The sequence below is a fragment of the Melozone crissalis genome, unplaced genomic scaffold (assembly GCF_028551555.1).
Source record: "Melozone crissalis strain CALT ecotype California unplaced genomic scaffold, PUWL_Pcris_2 ptg000068l_1, whole genome shotgun sequence".
NCBI classification, from domain to species: Eukaryota; Metazoa; Chordata; class Aves; order Passeriformes; family Passerellidae; genus Melozone; species Melozone crissalis.
In genome coordinates, this window is record NW_026535846.1 from 6,773,789 (window position 1) to 6,791,967 (window position 18,179).

The 18,179-nt window shown below is 51.7% G+C and overlaps 1 protein-coding gene across 2 annotated transcripts in view; it reads right to left on the reverse strand.

Moving 5' to 3' along the window:
* Positions 1 to 18,179, reverse strand: part of LOC128945880 (gamma-aminobutyric acid receptor subunit beta-4) — a 79,339-nt gene that overhangs the window by 57,172 nt on the left and 3,988 nt on the right. For both annotated transcript variants that reach the window (XM_054289780.1, XM_054289779.1), the window contains exon 2: positions 16,223 to 16,311. In XM_054289780.1, coding sequence (XP_054145755.1) covers positions 16,223 to 16,311 — 89 coding nt within the window. The remainder of the gene's footprint in view (positions 1 to 16,222; positions 16,312 to 18,179) is intronic.

Below are 18,179 nucleotides of genomic sequence, written 5' to 3' on the forward strand. Positions count from 1 at the left end.
AATAGCTGTGCTTACAGATCTCAGGACCAGGGCTCTGCTACAGCAGTGAGAGAACATCTAAAAGATGCCAGCCCAGCAGGCTACACAAGCCAAATCACAAAGAAGTTTCTCAACACTGATTTTCCTGTTCCTTTCATTTTATTTTAGCTTATGTACAGCATCAAGCACAAACTCAGTTTAGTGTTAACGTTGCTTGAGGAACAAGAAAAGCTGACCATGTATCATGAAAGCAGAAATGTTCTGGGAACCACTTTCATCCAGCACCTCTGATTTGCTGTGACATCTAGAAGCACTGAGTTCAGCAGGGTCCCTTAAGAACCTACTCAAACTTTTCCAATAAAATCCAGGTTTAAACATCCATTTAACACTTTCCAATCCTTTTCTCCCTTGGTTTTTTCCACTCTTATTTCCATGATCTCTTCCCCAAACACAGCCAGTGCTGTGCATTTCTTTTGCCAGGTTTAGCACAAGAGCCAGAAACATCAAACACATTCAGAGCCTGATATTGGAGCTCTCCCTCTACTCCCAGCTCGTTTCCCCATGGAATCCCTTGGATTTAAAAGGGCAAAGCCCTCCATGGCCTTACCTTGTTATACATTACCAGAAGGAGAGGTGGTCTCAAGGCAAGTTAGCAAATTTGTTATTGGATTTTTGTTGGGGAGGGACAGGTTTTATGAGGGTCTTGTCACTGCTGAGGAATCTCTCAGTGGGATTTTGGAGCTAAAAGACAGGGCCCTGGCCTCCAGGGTGTCTGGGGATGTCAATGCCTGCTCTTTCCCCATGGATTCATGGCTCTGCAGGGGCAGGGAGGATATCTACCACCACTAGTTCCCATGGAGATTGCAGCTGCTCTCCAAGTAGGTCTGGTAGAAAACAGTTTTTTGGGTATCTCTTAGGTTTCCTTGGTATTTCTTAGATTTCCTACATTTTCCCATACTCCTTTAGGGAGTGCCTGGCCCTTTTTACACCACTGAGCCCAGGCACAGAATGAGATCTTGCCTAACCCTGGTGTGGTTTCCATCCATCTACACCATACCAGGCACAGCACCACCCTGTACAAGGAGGATAATGAGGATTTCCTGTGCCATTGTCCTCTCCTGGCATCCTGGCATTGTCACCTTATCCAGTCAGACAACTTAACTTGAAATATTTATTAAGGAAAGGGGAATACTTGGGACTTCCCAAGGAAAATGCCACATTGGAGGAAGCTCTCACCATATCAAGGACAGCACAAAGGTAGGACGGAACATCTAAGGAAGGGTAAAACCACAGCTCAGCTCCTGAGCAGAACTTTTGGAGTATCCAAACACAACCATGGTGCAAGCAATGAGGTTCCTGTTGAGTGAGGAGCCACAGCCTGTGCAGAGCAGGCAGGGATGACCTCTGTTCCTGCCAGCACTGCTCCCTGAGATGCTCTTTGCAAACACACAGCTTAACCTGGATAACAGCACCACAGTCCCAGCCTGTTGTCACATGAAGCGTCCCTATGGACCTGAGCAGTCACAGAACATTTTCTCAAGCAAACTGTGCCTGCTGCTGAGCCAGTGCTGAGGGATCTTCTGGAGGAACTGTGCTTTCCCAGGGCAGGTGCAGCACCCGCTCTGTGGCTCTTCCAGGGGAAGCACAGAGTTAAGGAGCACAATCTGTGAGGCACAGTGGATTACCTAATCTATCTCATGGGTATTTTTAATGGATTAGTGGGTATTAGAGTGGGATATTGCAAATATCCCATGGAAATTTGGAAGTGAGAGAGAACAATCAGCTGGCTGCAAAAAACAGTGTAAAGGTTGTCCCAGAGGGATTGAAGGATTACAGAGGAAGCTAAATCAAGGTTGATTTTAAAAGATGTTGGTAGACAGCTACCCAAGCTGAATAAAAACAAAGTCTCAAATGTACAGGCTTAAAAATGGAACAAGCGAGTAGACACCAAGCCTGACAGCATCTGGACTGCCAGTGGACCCAGTCCAGCAGAGCACCTGTACACACACACACATACACAGGGCTCTCAGCATTAAAAACAGTTACTGACTACCCAGAGCATCATCTGTTCTTGGAAGACACCTAGGTCAACATACAGGAGATAGATTTTTAAAGCTGTTTCATCCTCAGTGATGAAAACAGTCTTCCAACAGCTTCTGCTTGTGAATCTCTTGCCCAGGTGATGCACATTTGGTAAGGTTTACAGCAAAGCAAGGGGAAAAGAAGTTCTCAGATTTGTCTCTAATTTAGAGACACACAACTGCATCACCTCACCAGAACTCACCATCATCACCCTGGCATTGACCAGTGGGTCCAAGCAATCAACTCTATAAGAGCAACTTTACCAAGAGGACTGAGTGCCAGCTCCCATCCATCCCTTATAGCTGGCAGTGCCCAGCTGAGACAATGGCCAGCTTGCTTTGCAGGGTGTCACTGCCATTGGAGTCTTTGTTGGAGCAGAGACATGGCAGAAGGTGGGTCCAGACCTAACCCTTGGCAGATGAAGGCAGTGCTCCAGCCTCCTGGAGGATGGCTCACCTGCCCTCCCCTTGCCCCCAGGGCACCCACAGGTACCAGCTCTGAGGCTCTGCAGCCTGCAGGGCACACACTTGGTGTTTCCCTGTTCCCTGCAGAGCTGGCACTATGCAATACCACATTTCCCTGTGTTTACACTGATCAAATCCCAGGAAAGCAGAGACTCTGAGCATCCCAGGTCCCTCCAGCTCTCCTCCACCAAGAGTAGTAGCAGGAGGACAGCAGGGCTTGCCAAGCAAGTGCCTGTTGTAGAGTGACAGCAAAGCAACACAAGGCAGGCTTCTTCTCCCCAGCAGCAGCGTGAAGCATTGTGCCCACGCTCATCAGCCACCCCCACACCGCTCCACCTGAGAAGACTTCCCTCCTACCTCTGTCAGGATCCTGGCAGGAGCTGCAGCTCTGCAGGGGCCCTGCCAGAGCAGCCCTGGGGCACAGCTCTGCCTGCCTGGGGAGCTCTGGTGGACTCAGGAAGAGCCCAGTCCTTCTGCTTTTACTCACAGCTTGTGTTTGCTCCATCTCCTAGAGCCAGCCAGGGCACTGCCAGAGACTCTGCTCCTACGGCTGGGCAGGCTCATAAGCCTTTGGCTCCCTCCTGCTCCTCCTTTCCCAGACCAGCACCTGCTTTTGAAAGGTGGCAGCTCTTCAGGAAGGATAGCACACAGACATGAGATATTTTGAACCCCTGGGTGCAAAAGTCAGCAGGATATTTAACTATGTACCAGAACACACTCACCACAGGCAGCTGCCCCATCTCAATCTCTGAGCAGACCAACCCCCAGGACTCATCACAGCCTCAAAAGCACTCTTTACAACGCCAAATGTTCCATCTCTGTACCAGTTCTGGTGCTACGAGGCCCACAGAGGCACACAGGTTTAAAAGCAGGTTTTAGGGCCGAATCCCAAGTGCTGGGATCCCTCCCCCAGCATCATAACACTCCTTGCAGAGCCAGGAGGTAGGAGTGCAGCAAAATACCTGGAAAACCACAGCAGCACCCTCCTCCTCGCAGCCAAACCACCCCCAATGGCAGGGGTGGTGCTGCTATGTGTGGGATTCTATCCTATCCTATCCTATCCTATCCTATCCTATCCTATCCTATATTGTATCCTATCCTATCCCATCCTATCCTATTCTATTTTATCTTATGCTCTATCCTATCCTATCCTATCCTATATCCTATATCCTATATCCTGTACCCTATATCCTATATCCTATATCCTATCCTATCCTATCCTCTATCCTATCCTCTCCTCTATCTTCTCCTATCCCATCCTATCCTATCCTATCCTATCCTATCCTATCCTATCCTATCCTATCCCATCCCATCCCATCCTATTCTATTCTCTATCCCATCCTATCCTATTTCTAATCTATTCTCTATCCTATCCCTCCCTTCCCAGGCCACTCCACCCTCAGGCCAGGTTGCCACTATGGCTCACAAGTGAGGTTATTTAGCAGTTTTCCCTGCCTGGCAGCTGTGGAATTTTCTCCCAAGCTGCCCCTTGGAATGTCTCATTTCTCACCTGCCCACCAGGGCACAAAGGTGCTGCCCCAGCTTTTCAGTGCTGGGGCTTTCCTGGCACATGAGCAATAAATGTTTTCTCCATGCAGGAGCCTCTCTCTTGTGTGCGCTAGAAATATCCTCCCCCAAAGCATCTGCAGACCTGGCCTGGACTATGGGATGTGACCTGTCTGGGAAAACACTCTCTCACATTACCAAATCCTGAGCCATCTAATCCCCTTAGCTGCAAATGAGCTGAGCCAAATTAATTTAAATGGGTTAACACAAGCTCCTCTGTTCACATCAAATCCCTTTCTCTGTCTTAGAAGTGTTTGTAACAACAACAAAATACCTGGACTTGTCATTTTTATCAAAGTGACAACAACAAGGTGTTTTCTCTTTTTTCCTCCCTGTTTTCAATTTTTTTTATGAGTTAGTCACACCTCCTCATCTCTGTTTACAGACTCTTGTCTTTAAAGGATGTAACTCCTGGATTGGATCCAGTTGGACATCCCCAGCATCTGGGGAAAAAAGAAAAGGAATAAGATGGCCAGGTTGGGACCTTGTGCTAAACTTGCACCATGCCCAAGGCTTATGTTTGGGACAATTTACAGGGCAAGTATTGAAAAAATGGAGTGAGTCAGGCCTGAAAATATCATTGCATTCACATTAAATTCATATCTCGGTTAGGAATCACGAGAAACAAAGCACACACAAAAAACCAAGCCTCCTCCTTTCCAAATGTCATCCATGGGATCACAAGTTTTCATCCCTCAGTTTCTGAAGCTCTTGGATGTGCTTTGTTCAGGTGGTCCTGCCCTTTCTCCACAGTCTGAAACAGGGAAGATCTTACAAAATTTGGTGTGACCAAGAATTGAAAGAGTTTAGTAGAAAAAAGGATTCCAGGATGTTCACTTCTAAAAGATTGCCCCCTATGCTGGTGTTTCCATTATTTCAGTAAAGCTTGATTTGCAATAATGTCCAGAACAAAAGTTGCCTTTTAGCCCAGAACCTCTTTATTAAGACATAAAACTAAGTCCCATTTGCTCACCAAAATAATTGCTTTCACTCAGGATGCATGGATGAGTGAATCTTGCAGAGCTTTTACATATATATTCATCTCCAGCAATTCATCAACACAATAAGCACACATTATTAACTTGAGTACTCATCAATTTCTTTTTTCTGGAGCTTCAAATACTAGCAAGGAGCCAGTGTGCAATAGGGAAGAAAAACATGTAGGGAACTTGTGATAAATGTTCTATTTTTGCTGTGAAAGGAGGATAAGAAGAGGAATCCAGCTCATAGCCTACCCTCTCCCTCACTTCCAAAAATTTCCTGCCAAGCTGAGATCCTTCTCCAGAGGCCAGGAGAGTGGGCTTTTCTGCAGACCTTCTCCAGGTGACATCTGTGACCTGGGTGGCCTCCTCTCCTGGCCTGACAGCTTCTGATCTTACACCCAGAGCTTTGCCAGTGCCATCAGCACCCCCTTTTTTGTGCATCACCCATTGAACTGCCCAGTGCAGCCCTTGGACGTGGCTCTTCCCCTGGCACAGGGTTCCCCTGTCACCTGCTGTGGTGTCAGCAGCACCAAGCTCCTTAAAGGGAGCAGGAACTGTCTCACAGAGTGTAAGAGAAGAGTCAGAACTACTCCAGGTAGCTGAGGGGATGTGTTTGGAGAGATCTGCTGACCAGAAAGCCCATCCTAGCTCTGCAGGAAGAGGAAGGGGCACTTTGGTGCTCTCCTAGCTCAGCTGACTGTCCCAAATGTGAGCACAGGGTGACAAAGAACAAAGGCTGTCACCCTATTTCCTCCCTGCTCTTGGGTTGTGTCACAGATAAAAGCTCACCATGGCTTTTAGTGGCTGGAATGGCTCTGCAGGCTCACAGTGGAGCCTCACAAGGGGCAGGGAAGGCTCTGGTGTCCCCTCCTTGCTGACAGCCCCTGGGGGATTCACTACAGAAGCACAGGAGTGAAAGCTGAAAGCAATGCAGGACACCCTTCCCAGTTTCCCTACTCTATGACACGATCATACACAGTAAATATATTTTCTGCCACGTGTAGTGGCTTTTAAAACATTTTACCAATGATCAAATTTACAAAATTTCCATTTTTCTCTGGAGGGGTGTTGAGGAAAGTCCTTCTGCTTCACCCATCAGAAGGGGAACTATTTGTGGACACGATTAATGCCCAATAATGAAGAGCTTTCCTATGGCTACACCATGACACTTCTCCACAGCAAGAAGTGGCCTCGCCTGCCTGTTCCCTGTGGGGATTCCACAGGACACCCCAGCTGAAGGAAAGGTCACAGTTTGGTGACCAAGCAATGGCCCAGAGCTCAGGAGGCGCTAGGTCTGTTCTCACAAATAAAGAGAACAGCAGGAAGCAGAGCTTCCCTGTGCCATTCCTGCTGCTGCTGCGGGTTTTTACCATCATCCCCAAAAATCTTCCCCCTTTTGGTGTCTCCAAGGTGTAAAATGGCTCCAGAGGTGTCTCATCCTCCCACAGGTGGTGGTGGGGGAGATTAGTTAATCAATATTTGCCCCGCACAGGAGCCTTGCTGATATCTGTCCCACAGAGCCCCTAACACCACCCAGGAACAAATTCTATTTGTGCACACTCAACATCACATCCAGCTCAGCCCTGATTTGAGAATCCTTTCTGGCGAGTGATGATGTCCAGGGCAGAGAGAGCACAGCTTGATTTCCAGAGCCCAGGCTGAGCTGGCAGAGCTGGCAGGTAGAAATATCTTGTTTTGACTGGTAAACTGAGCAAGTTTGACATGGAAACCACTGAGGGAGAATAAATATGGAACAACAAGATGTAATTTTACAGAGTCTTTCTTCCAACTAGAACTGCACTCAGAGTCATCCCAGAGTTGAACTAAGAGGTCCTGAGGTCTAGGGAGGGGAATTCTGGACATGGTGGGTTGGGCTGAGGCTCACCCCTGTCACAAACACAATTATTTAACAGCACAATTCCTGCAGGACTACAAAGAACAGGAGAAACAGGAAGGGGAGGGGGGAAAGATCAGAGGGAAAAAAAGAGGTTTTAGCAATGGCACAGAACCAGGGATAAATGCCACAACCAGAAAAACAGCCTGTAGGAATGGTGTGATCAGTGCTGCCCAACCCAGCCTGAAATTCCTGCTCTGCTGAAAGAAAACAGCAGAGCTCCCACATCCCAGCAGAAGGGAGAAGAGCTCTGCTTCCTTCCACTTCATGAGAACAGGATCAATCCCTGGGTATCCAGCAAACCTGTTTTACTGACCATTCTGTTCATCCTATAGGGCTCCACCACCCAACTTTGCCCTTTTTCACCCATGAGATGTGAATTCCTCTGAAAAGCCTCATGCCTTCGTTAAACACATCTTTTGTCTTGTCCATGTTTCTGGTCACACTTTAACAAGTTCATGATATTTCACATGAAATATCAAGATATAAAAACCTCCAGCAAGGGCTCTCTGCAAAAATTGATTTTACAGACCAGACAGTGTCAGTACCACCAAAAAACCCTCGTACATCCAGCCACCCTGACACTGTAGCAGCCTCCAACTCTTTTTCTTTGAACCAGACATGGGTGAGAAAAGTGACATGCACACACAGAGTCTCTTTCACACAGCAGCACAACTGCAGCACATTCCTTGGCTTTTCTATTTCGTGTTACATGGATTAAAAATACCTCTCTGTCTAACTGGGATACTGGGAGTCTTAGGAGATGAACAATGCAGGTATGTAAAGCTGCTCTGATGAACAGCTCCAGGGCGGTGAGAATATATTTTGAGTAATCAAAAGGACTTGTACTAATGGATTTTACACTCCTTTCACATTGTGCTTTCAGTGGCAGTCCCTCGAAGGCAAGTTTGCTGGCAGGAATAATCTCAGAAATGGTGAGTGCTACGTAGATGTTTGTCAAGGAGGAACACGGGTCCAGGTGATGTGGCAAATCTGGCTATAAACAACAATCTGCTTTTAGTCAGTTAATTAATTAAGAAGTATTGGAATTATTCTGCTAATTAGTTACTCGAATGTATTGCATCTTGATGTAAAAAAATCTATGACTAAGGGTGGAGGAAAAATTCCTGGAACAAAAGCGTAGTTAAAATGATGATGACGTCTTTGTTTTGAGAGACATCTCTGAGGGGTCCTTGCCAGCCCAGGGCCCTGCCATGGAGTGGAAGAGCAGCTGTGCCAGGGCCTGAGCAGAGCTGCAGGGAGGGGCTGCACCAGCCAAGGGGGAAAAGGAAGGAGAAGGGCAACCAGGTGCATTTATCCCACACAGGCTTGGGCATGAGAACCAACATCTCCCCCAGCTCCAGTTGAAAATGGATGACAGCGAAACTTTGTGGTTCTCACTGGACACCAAATCCTGAAAAGCAGGCACAGCTCTGTGGCAGGCACACAGCTTGCCCAGAAACCCCAGGCCAGCCTCAGGGGAACTCATCTCCATTGCTGTTTTCTCCCAAAACATCTTCCACTGCTCTGTGCCAGAGATTCTGTCTCGAAAGGAGGATAATAAGTGTGGCCACACCTGAATGCACAAGGGTGTTCAGTGTGCAGCAAGAGGTTCACAAGCTCTGTCACACTGGAGGAAGGGACTGGTCTAATATCCTGAAACATTATTGCCCTCAAGAACAAAATCATGAGGAAAACAATGGATGAAGGTTAGGTGGAAGGATGCCCACTGCTGAATGGATGTTATGGAGCCAGTTCTTAATTAAACTGTCCACAGCATCTTGCTCATTGCTTTTCCTTGATTGATAGAGGATGGATTTGCAGGAGGGCAGTGCTGACAGTGCCCAGTGAGTGAGGGGAAGCCCACAGGAAGGAGAAGATGTTTTTGTGGCTGTGCCACAGGGTTCCTGTGTGCTCTGTCCTACCCCAGCCACCTGGAGCTCCCGGATTTCAGTGACCTCTGTGTGTCTCTCTCTTGGGGCACTGGAGCTGAGCACTCACAGCTGTGGCTGAAATCAAGAGGAGCTGTGCTCCAAACAGGCACTGCCTGCCTCCAGTGCTGCTGAGCATCCTGGAGAATCACCCCCTCAGCAGGGGATACCTTTGGCTCCTTGGGGGAGAGGTGTGAACACGCTCCTGCTGTACTGCTGTGCTTGGCAGCCGTCATAAACACAGCTGAGGCTGTGTGGAGAGCAGGTCTGAGCACAGAATAGCCAGGAAAGAACAAGTCCAAGATGGATTTTGGGTGCTCAGCCCCTGCCTTTGCACCAGACAATCAACCCTGCCTAACCACCTGCTGTGGCCACCTCAGCTGTCCCCACTGCCATGCCCACAGCCTGTCCCCCTCTGGAGGGAAAGGAAGGAGAAAAAGCAGCTCCATGTGTAAATGGCACCTTGGTGTGTTCTGCAGGGCTGCTCAGGAGGAGGCAACTCTTGGACCTTTCCTCCTGATGTACCCTCACAAGGGGACCAAATGTAGATCCCTGGAGAAACCCCAATTCTGGCTTTTTCTGAAGTCTTGTGTGTCTGACTTAACAGCCTCCAAGTCCTTTTCGCAGCATGTATTTCGTATAAAAAGAGCAAAGTGAAAAAAATAGAAATTCCATCATGTGGCAATGTGTTAACATCCACATATGTCCCAAGAAGGACGGGATCCTTTCATTTCCTGCCACTTCAGTTAATGAAGTAAGACACAACAGCAGGAGGTTGTCATCTTCCTTCTGGATTAGCCCTAGAGAGGATGTGACCCATGGTCTGGAGCCAGAAGTCACAAAAACTGGGGAGGAAGTGAGGGCTGCACAGCTGCAGCCAGATTTACTGACCAAGAATGGCCTTTTCTTAATGCTCTTTATTCAGGAAGGAAAGTGGGACCACTGACAGCCCTAGTAGGGATTCACCTTTCCTTTGGCCTTGAGTGACACTGGGGTTTAGAGAGACAGACAGATTCTGCCTCTCCTTCCTCAATTAACTCCTTTCCCCAGCCTGATCCATAATTACCCCTCTGTTTCAAACCCAGAGCTGCAGCCACGGTGTGGGGACAGAGGGGTGACATTTCCTGGTGGAGTCAGGCTCTGTGAAGTGCAGTGTTTCACATTCACCCCATGCCCAGCCCTGTGAGCAGGGAAGGAGCTGTCCCTGGTGGGACCAGAGCCTTCCTGCCAAATCTCAGTTCCCTGCCCCAAAAGGGCCGGCTCAAAGCATCTCAGAAGAAAAAGGAAAATTGAATCTAGCTGCTCTGAGATTTAAACATTTTTTGCCACAGAGGAGAAGGAGAAAGCTGAAAACTAAAGCCTAGAAAGACAGGTGAGCATCTCCTGTGGCCCCTCAGACAGGCAGCCCAGGAAAAGCACCCACTGCCCTCTTCCAGCCCCATATCCTGGTCCTCCTGCAGCAGCATCACTGCTCTGAGGTGCTGCCCTGGCACCAGAGGCAGTGGGGACGCAGCCCTTGTGCCAGCCAGGTCGCTGATGGCCCTGGGCACTTGCCTGCTCCCCATGCACAGGGGCCAGCCCTGCAGTGGGTGCTGCTGGTTTCATCCCCCAACATTTTAGGACAGGGAAAAAAAAACCCAGCACGTACACGTTTTGGCTTGTTCTCAGAAATTTCTGAATCATTTTTCCTAAAATTTCCCCCCCCTCCCCTTCAAAAATCCAAAGCAATCTAGCTGCCTGGAAAAAACCACCGCCTGACACGCAGTGGAAAACAGGGACATTTTGGGGAAGGCTTGAACAGCACCGCCAGCCTTGACCATGGAAGAAACCAAATTGCTGTTCCTTCCAGCACAGGAGCACTGAGAGCAGCAGTTTCCCAGGCACACAGGGCTGGTGGGCCAGGGAAACAACCCAAGCACCCCATCCCTGCTGCTGCAGCCGTGCCAGCTGGTGCAGCCGCTCAGCCCCGCCAGTTTTGGAGCCCTGAACCACTGACGATGCTTCACTGCAACACTTTATGCATCAGCAATCATTTATTTTTACAATTCTGGCTTTCAAGTGATGCTGTTACACGGGGAAAGGCTGAGGATTTCACCCCCAGCTTCACTGAATCTGGAGTGGCCACTGAAGAAGGAATACTGGGGGATAAATAGGATGTGGGAGGAGGGCTGGGTGCCCAGGAGGGTGGAGGTGTGATGGAGCAGAAGGGGCAGGGCACAGGAGGGAGGAAGGCCAAGATATTGCAGCCAAGAGGGGTTTGGATATCCCAAATGAGGGTGACGAGCTGGGAAGCCTCATCCATAACACAAAGCAGATGAGGAGCAGGACACAGGCTCATTTCAACCCAAGACCCTTAAAGTGCTAATTTTCCTTAGGGAAGTTTGAATTAAAAATGGAGCAGAGAAATCTGCTGGATCCACAGACATGAAAATCCAGGATTTACTGTACAATCCCAAGGGCTTCACGGTCATTCTGTTTTCACCAGGCATTTCCAGACACTTGCATTCCCCCCAGGAGAAACACCAGGAACCCTGCACTCCAGGAGGGCTGGCAGCAAGGAGCACAGAGTGCCCTCACCTTGCTTTTGGCTACCAAGATCTGCAAATGATGCTGGAAAACCATCAAGAGCCATCTGCTTGGAACTCTTGCAAAGTTTTGGGCTGGAAACGTTGCACCAACAGAGAGCAGCTGAGTCACTGAGCTCAAGTGGGATCTTCCTGCCATTCCTTCATTGCCTTCTCTACCCTGGGGCAATATCATCTTAGTTTGCTTTCTTTTCCTTTTTTTTCTCCTAACTAATGCTTCTGAAAGTGAGTGCCTAAGAGCACTTACAAGAGCCAGGGTGCTGCTCTGAGATGATTCCCAGACATTATCTGCAGCACCCCCTGCTCAGCCAGCCCTAAATCATGGCCATCCTGCTCACCTGGTGGTGGAATTAGTGTTCTATATGAATCACCCCCAGACTGTCCATCCTCCAGAGCCAACTCATGGCACCCACCTGGGGTTTGATGTCCAAAACCTTCTCTCTGCATTGTTCTGGACCTGCAGTACTAAGACAAAGACCTCTCTCTTGGAGACCTGGCTGCTTCTTGCTCCTCCCTGCACATCCCTCCTGAAGGCTGCTCCAGATCCTCACCACAATCCTGGCCAGACCCTTTGGACTTGTTTGCCATCGTCCCTTCCTGTCCCCTCAGTGCCAGGCCCTCTCCTGGTCCCTGCATGTCCCACCCTGGGACTGTCCCACATCTCTCCAGCATGGGGTGACACTGCAGGCCTTGGGGACAGCAGCTGAAACAACAGAGGGGACTGTCCTGTCTTGTGTACCCTGAAACACCAGGGGGGACTGTCCTGTCTTGTGTCCCCTGAAACACCAGGGGGGACTGTCCCTCAGGCTGCTCCCACATAACCAAGGTGGCTTTCCCATGGAGTTGCTCCCGGATTTTCCCATCATCTCTACCCGGTTCCAGCTGTCCCCTTTGGTGTCCCCTGCTCAGCACAGCTCCCCAGGTGAGCACATGGCACTCATTGCCAAGGCTCCACCCCTGAGAGCTGACCTGCTCCTCGGCCTAATGGGTTTCCAGGAGGGTGGGGGAGAGGGAGGAGAGCGAGAGGCTGATGCTTCTCAGCCACTCAGCTCGGCCCAGAGCTAACGAGGCATCTCAAAATTAAAAAGTGAACTGCAATCCCCAGCAGGCCTGTCCTCCTTTTGGCATTAGGCGGAGTTCTCTTTCTCTTTTTCAAAAAAAAAATTTAAAAAAGAGGACTAGGGAGCCACGAGTTGTGTTTGGAGCTGTGGAAGCACCACATCCTGGGCAGGGTGGGGGTGCTGGGATGAGCCTGGGGGCTCTCTTAGAAAGACTGTGAGGGGCAAGAGCTGCCTCACCATGGCAGGCGGTACATGGGAACAGGTCCCTCCATGTGCCTTCACACCCAAAGCATCCCAGCTGCTCCTGCTCTACAGGCAGCAGTGAACAGAGGAGGCACCCCAGGATGTGGAGCTGGGACATTGTCCCCAGGCTGAGGGTGGGGACAGGGCAGGGTGACTGCCACTGATGTGGGGACAGGATGGCAAGGAGGAAACCACTCTGCTGCAGGAGGAAAACACGGGGAAAGCAGCAGGAAAGAGCAGGGAAGGGAGGAAGGGAAGCCAATTGGTTCATCACGTTTGTGGGTTGCATTCCTCATGTGGGAATCTGTCTGGGAAGGACCTGGCTGTGCCTACACCTCCAGGGAGCCCAGCACTGGCTGCTGTCACCTTCCTGCCCCTGGTGCCTCATCCTTGAGCCATAGAGAGCTGAAGGCTCTGGCTTTAAAGGCACAGCTCAGCCTGGTTCATGGGCAGCTGAGTGGCAGCTGCTTTGCTGCACTTCTCTCCCCTTGGGCAGGCAGCTGCCTGTCCTGACAGACCCCCTGGTCACTCCTGGCCAGCCCTGAGGCAGCTCCATGACATCCCTTTGGGGCACAGGGCTCCCAGCAGGACCTGCCACCCCTCCAGGGTGCCACCTTGGCCATTCCCAGCTCACCCTCACCGGTGTTCCCAGGATGGGAGCATGGGGGTGGTGGGATCACCTCCCCACACAGGGAGGGCTGACAGCCCCCCTGCCCAGCTGGGAGCCAGAGGAGGGGTGGCAGGACAGCCCAGGTGGAGTACAGGGCAGTCCTGGAGAGCAGTCCAGTCCTCAGGATGCTGGAACTGGAGCTCAGTCCAGTCCCCACACGGCCCTGGGGGACAGCAGGGTTGCACATACACAGGACTTTGCCCAAACTGTGCCTTTTCCATGGAATCACAGCACATCAGAGCAGGAGGGCACCCACAAGGATCTGTCCAACTCCTGACCCTGTCCAGGACGCCCCAACAACCCCATCCTGTGCCTGAGAGCATTGTACAAACACTCCTGGAGTTCTGGCAGCCCTGGGGACGTGGCCATTCTCTGGGGAGCCTGCTCCATGTTCCAATCACCCTCTGGGGAAAGAACCTTTTCCTGATATCCAACCTGAGCCTCCCCTGGCAAGCTTCATGCTGTTCCTGTGGGTCCTGTGGCTATGCCAGCTGCACACAACTCATTGGGGAGAACTTCAGCCTCTCCACAACAGGACTAGGAGCCACACAGGCTTAGACACCTCCTGGCATGACCCAGTAGATTTCACCCAGAAATGGGTTTGATCCAAAAGCCCAGAGCCCTGGTGAGCTCTGGGTATAGCAGTGATACAAGGAAATGTCCACGCCTTTCTCTGGCCTTGTAACACCAACAATCTCCAGCTTCCAGACCCCTGGATCAGCCCAGCTGCAAATGCTGCAGGAATTTTGCCTGGATAAGCTTTTCCTAGGGTGGGAGCCAGGCATGCTGAGAGTTTAGGTACCACGAGCATCAAGGTGCTCCCTACCAGGACCTCGCTCTCATGAGCAAAGGGAAGGACAAGAAAGGGTGAAGGGCAACAGTGAGGCATTTACAGGGAAGGGGGTTATGCTCATAATTCTATTTCTTTGCTTGAGTGAGGAGAAATGCTGCTTGCACTTTGGGAATTCAGAGCAAAATCCAATGAAGTGCTAGGGCTGCCCAGCCCCATCCATCCTGCAGTGCCTGCCAAGCCCAGCCCAGCACTGCACAGATCTGTAGGGTCAGCAGAGGAAGGGCTGAGCCTGTCCTGGGTGCCCTGGGGCCTGCAATCAGCGAACAAAACCCGCTGGCCCCAGCCAGGGCTCCCTGTGCTCCGTGGCTCTGCAGAGCCAGCTCTGCTCCTGCTGCACTGGATCCCAGTCCCTGCCGTGCCTTTGCACCCTGCTCCTCTTCCAGTTTTATGTCATCTCCACGGCACTCCCCTCCATAAAATGTGACTGCACCAATTTCTGTGGTCAGGCCTGGCCAGGTAATAGGGACATGTCGTGTTTGCTGGGCAGAGCCTTTCAATCAAAGCCAGTCTATCCCATATACTAAGGAGGGAAGATTTGGAAGCCCTGCTTGCCTGCAGGATGCTGCACCCAGAGCATCTCCCCACTGCCCTGGGTGACCTCCCAGGTGCCCACTATGGAGGGGTGGGCATCATCTTCCCCAGCCAGAGCCCTCCCTGAGGCCAGGGCCCAGCAGTACCTGGTGCTGCCCCCTGAAAGTCCCTGTTCCACCACGGGGTAGAACAAGGAGATGAGGGCGGTGGGGATGGTGTCTGTGGGGTGGAAGGGACTCTGCTGAAGGGTACGGGGTGGTCAGAGCATGGGGCAGGTCTGGGTGAGGTGCAGGAAACCAGAGGCTTCAGGGAGAGATGGGTTTGGTCATGGGGAACAGCAAATTGGAGTGCCTGCAAACCCTGTTGAGAGCAGTGAGGGTATTCCTTCACTCCCAGCTTCTAGGAACTATGGGGCCCTGTAGGGAGAAAACTGCTCCCTTGAGCCACTAAATAATTGTCCCTGGCCTCTCTTCCCCCTGAGAGCACAGGCATGAGCCTGTTTCCCCTCAGTCCTGTGGAGAGGGACACCTGTATCTGTCCTCATGTGGGCTGAGCATCCCCCAGCCCCACACATCTCCTCATCAGGAGGAAATAGCATTGCCCAGAAAAGACTTAAACCAGCCAAGCTTGGCAGGCTGAATCCAGAAGCCCTCAAATCCCCCTCCCATCTGGCAACACGACAGTGCCCAAAGATTTTCCATATTTCATCTCCACCAGGCCCTTGTGGTTCTCCTGCTTGCTCACAGGACCCAAGGGAGGAATTGAAGATCCTTGACCCCAGGGAATATTTTATGCCTCATTGTTGCTGAGGGAGCAGCTTTGCAGGCCAACCAACAACCCCACCAGCAATCACCTCAACCTTCTGCAGGGAAAAGAGCCAAAATATCTGGCACTGGGAGCAGAAATGGAGGAGGGACAACTTGTTGTCCGTGATGGAGGAAAGCTTGGAGCAGAGGAAGAGCTGAGTGTCTCTGTTGTGGCAAAATATCCCCAGAAACATCACACCATGGACAGCGCAGCTGCTCGCAGAGATGGGGGATGCTGGAAGGAGAGGAGCCAGCGAGAGGAGAAGGGAAAGCAGGAGGGGTGACAGAAATGTGAGGGAGAAGGCTGTAAGGACGTGAGGGAGAAGGCAGTGAGGACATGAGGGAGAAGGCTGTAAGGACGTGAGGGAGAAGGCTGTAAGGACATGAGGGAGAATGCCCTAAGGACGTGAGGGAGAAGGCCCTAAGAATGTGAGGGAGAAGCTGTAAGGACATTAGGGTTGGAGGTGTCTGAGGGGAGCACTGCCCATGGTGTGTGTGGCCAAGGGGCTAGCACAGACACAGCCCTTGCCCACTGTCCCCTGTCCCCTGTCCCCGTCCCCTGCCCCTGCCTCACCTCCGAAGTCGGGCCTGAGGCGGACGTCATAGCCCTTGAGCAGTTTGTCCACAATCTCTTTCACCACAGAAATATTTCCAGTGGAGGGGCTGAAAGACAAAAGAAGAGAGTTCTCATCATCCCGTGTGGCACCAGGGGTCCTGGCCAGCTCCCTCAGCATCCTTCACACCCCAGGGCACCAGAACACCTCAGCCGCCAGTAGAGCCTCTCTGTGTTCCCTCTCACTCGTGTCTTCTGTCCTTGGCACAGATCCCAGCCACTTGTGTGCCCACGAGCCCCACAGAGCCCCTGAGCCATCCTGAGAGGGCTCAGAAGTCTCAGCAGTGTTTTGGTTCCTCTTCTGCAGCTCATCCTGACTCCAGGGCACCACAAGCTCTGTTTGTGGCGTCCCTCTGGTGTAGGCACCCCAGGGATTGGGTTGCTGCACCCCTCAATGAACACCCTGGCCACTGACCCACACATCCGGGGAGCTTCCCTGTCCCTGCCCACAGAGGGGTGCACAGACACAGAGGCAGGAATTGTCCTTTCTGTGCCCCAGGCTGTGCTTGGGGCAGCTGCAGCCCTCCCTTGCAAGTCTCACTCCCCTTCCTCAGCCCAGCTGGGCTCTTGCTCCAGGTCTTGCATCACCCAGCACAGACTTGGCACATCCCAAGGTCCCCACCACACTGGTGGCCCCCAGCAGGCACCCTGCCCTGTCACACACCCCAGTGTGACTTCCCACTGCACCCCGGGCTTCTTCAGGTTATTGAAGCAAACAATGAAGATATTGAAGAAAACAAGGCTCCTTTTTCTCCTACTGCCTCGATATACAGCTGATCTTTGCTGTGTAAAAATTCAGTTTCTGTCACTCAGCATCACTGTGACTTCTTAGCAACGCAGATCAAGAGGCAGAGCCGGGGAAGGAGAGTCCATCTTCCCCTCTGTGTGCCACAGCAGCAATCCTTTCCCTCCCAGCCCTTTAACCTGCACACAGAGAGGGCAGATGTCCTCCCTAACACCCATCCAGCAAGGAAGGAGCTCCTTCTGAAATCAGCCCAAGGGCCAAACCTAAACTGAAGGTGGGAAACCAGAAAGCAGGGGATGCTAAAAATACCAGACCTATTGAGTGCTGCGGGGTGTATGAGGTTTTGTGCCCGAATCCCCAGCCTCTGTGCCACCCTCGTCCACTGCTTTGCATGAGAATAGAGACCCTGCGGTGACAACTGCTGCTCTTTGCAGTCACCCACCACAACAGCATGTCTCCCTGTCAACACCGCCTCCCACATCCATCCCAGTCAACCTGGAAAGCTGCACTGCCTCTGCCTGCCAGCCCCGTGCCAGGGGCTGCCGCTGGCATGTCCCTGTGTCTGCACACACACATATACAGACACACACAGACAGACAGACAGACAGACAGGCAGGCGTGCTCCCCTGGCTGCACGGAGCGGGTGGGGACTCCCTGGCTGTGCACACAGACACACAGACACAGGGGAGCACAGGGTGAGGCTGCAGAACATGCTCAGAGGTGTGTGCATGTGTGTGACCACATCCCAGCCAGGGCCTGGGGGTGCCTGGGGGTGACAGTGAGGGCATACCCTACTCTGCTGGGCTGTGATGAGACACTGGGCTGTGGACATGATTTATGGGGAGCACAGAAGCAGGCATTTGTGGGTCTGGGGATCCAGATTCTCCCTAGGGCCGTGGGTGGAGGCATGTAGTACCACCTGGGAGCCCGGCAGCTCTCAGGGCTCTCTGGGACGTGCAGGAATTTCTCAGCAGGACAGGATGCGCAAATGTGAGGCAGCCCCCAGCTCTGGTGCATGCACAACCAACGATCCCTAGTGCTGGCAGGGGAAGGGGCCTGATCTCCCCTCCTGAGTGTGCTCCTGAGAGGGGTATAACTCTTCCTTGCTGGGCTTTAATCACTGTGAAAAGGCCAGAGAGGTGGGCACAGGTGGGCACTTCCACAACGCCGTGC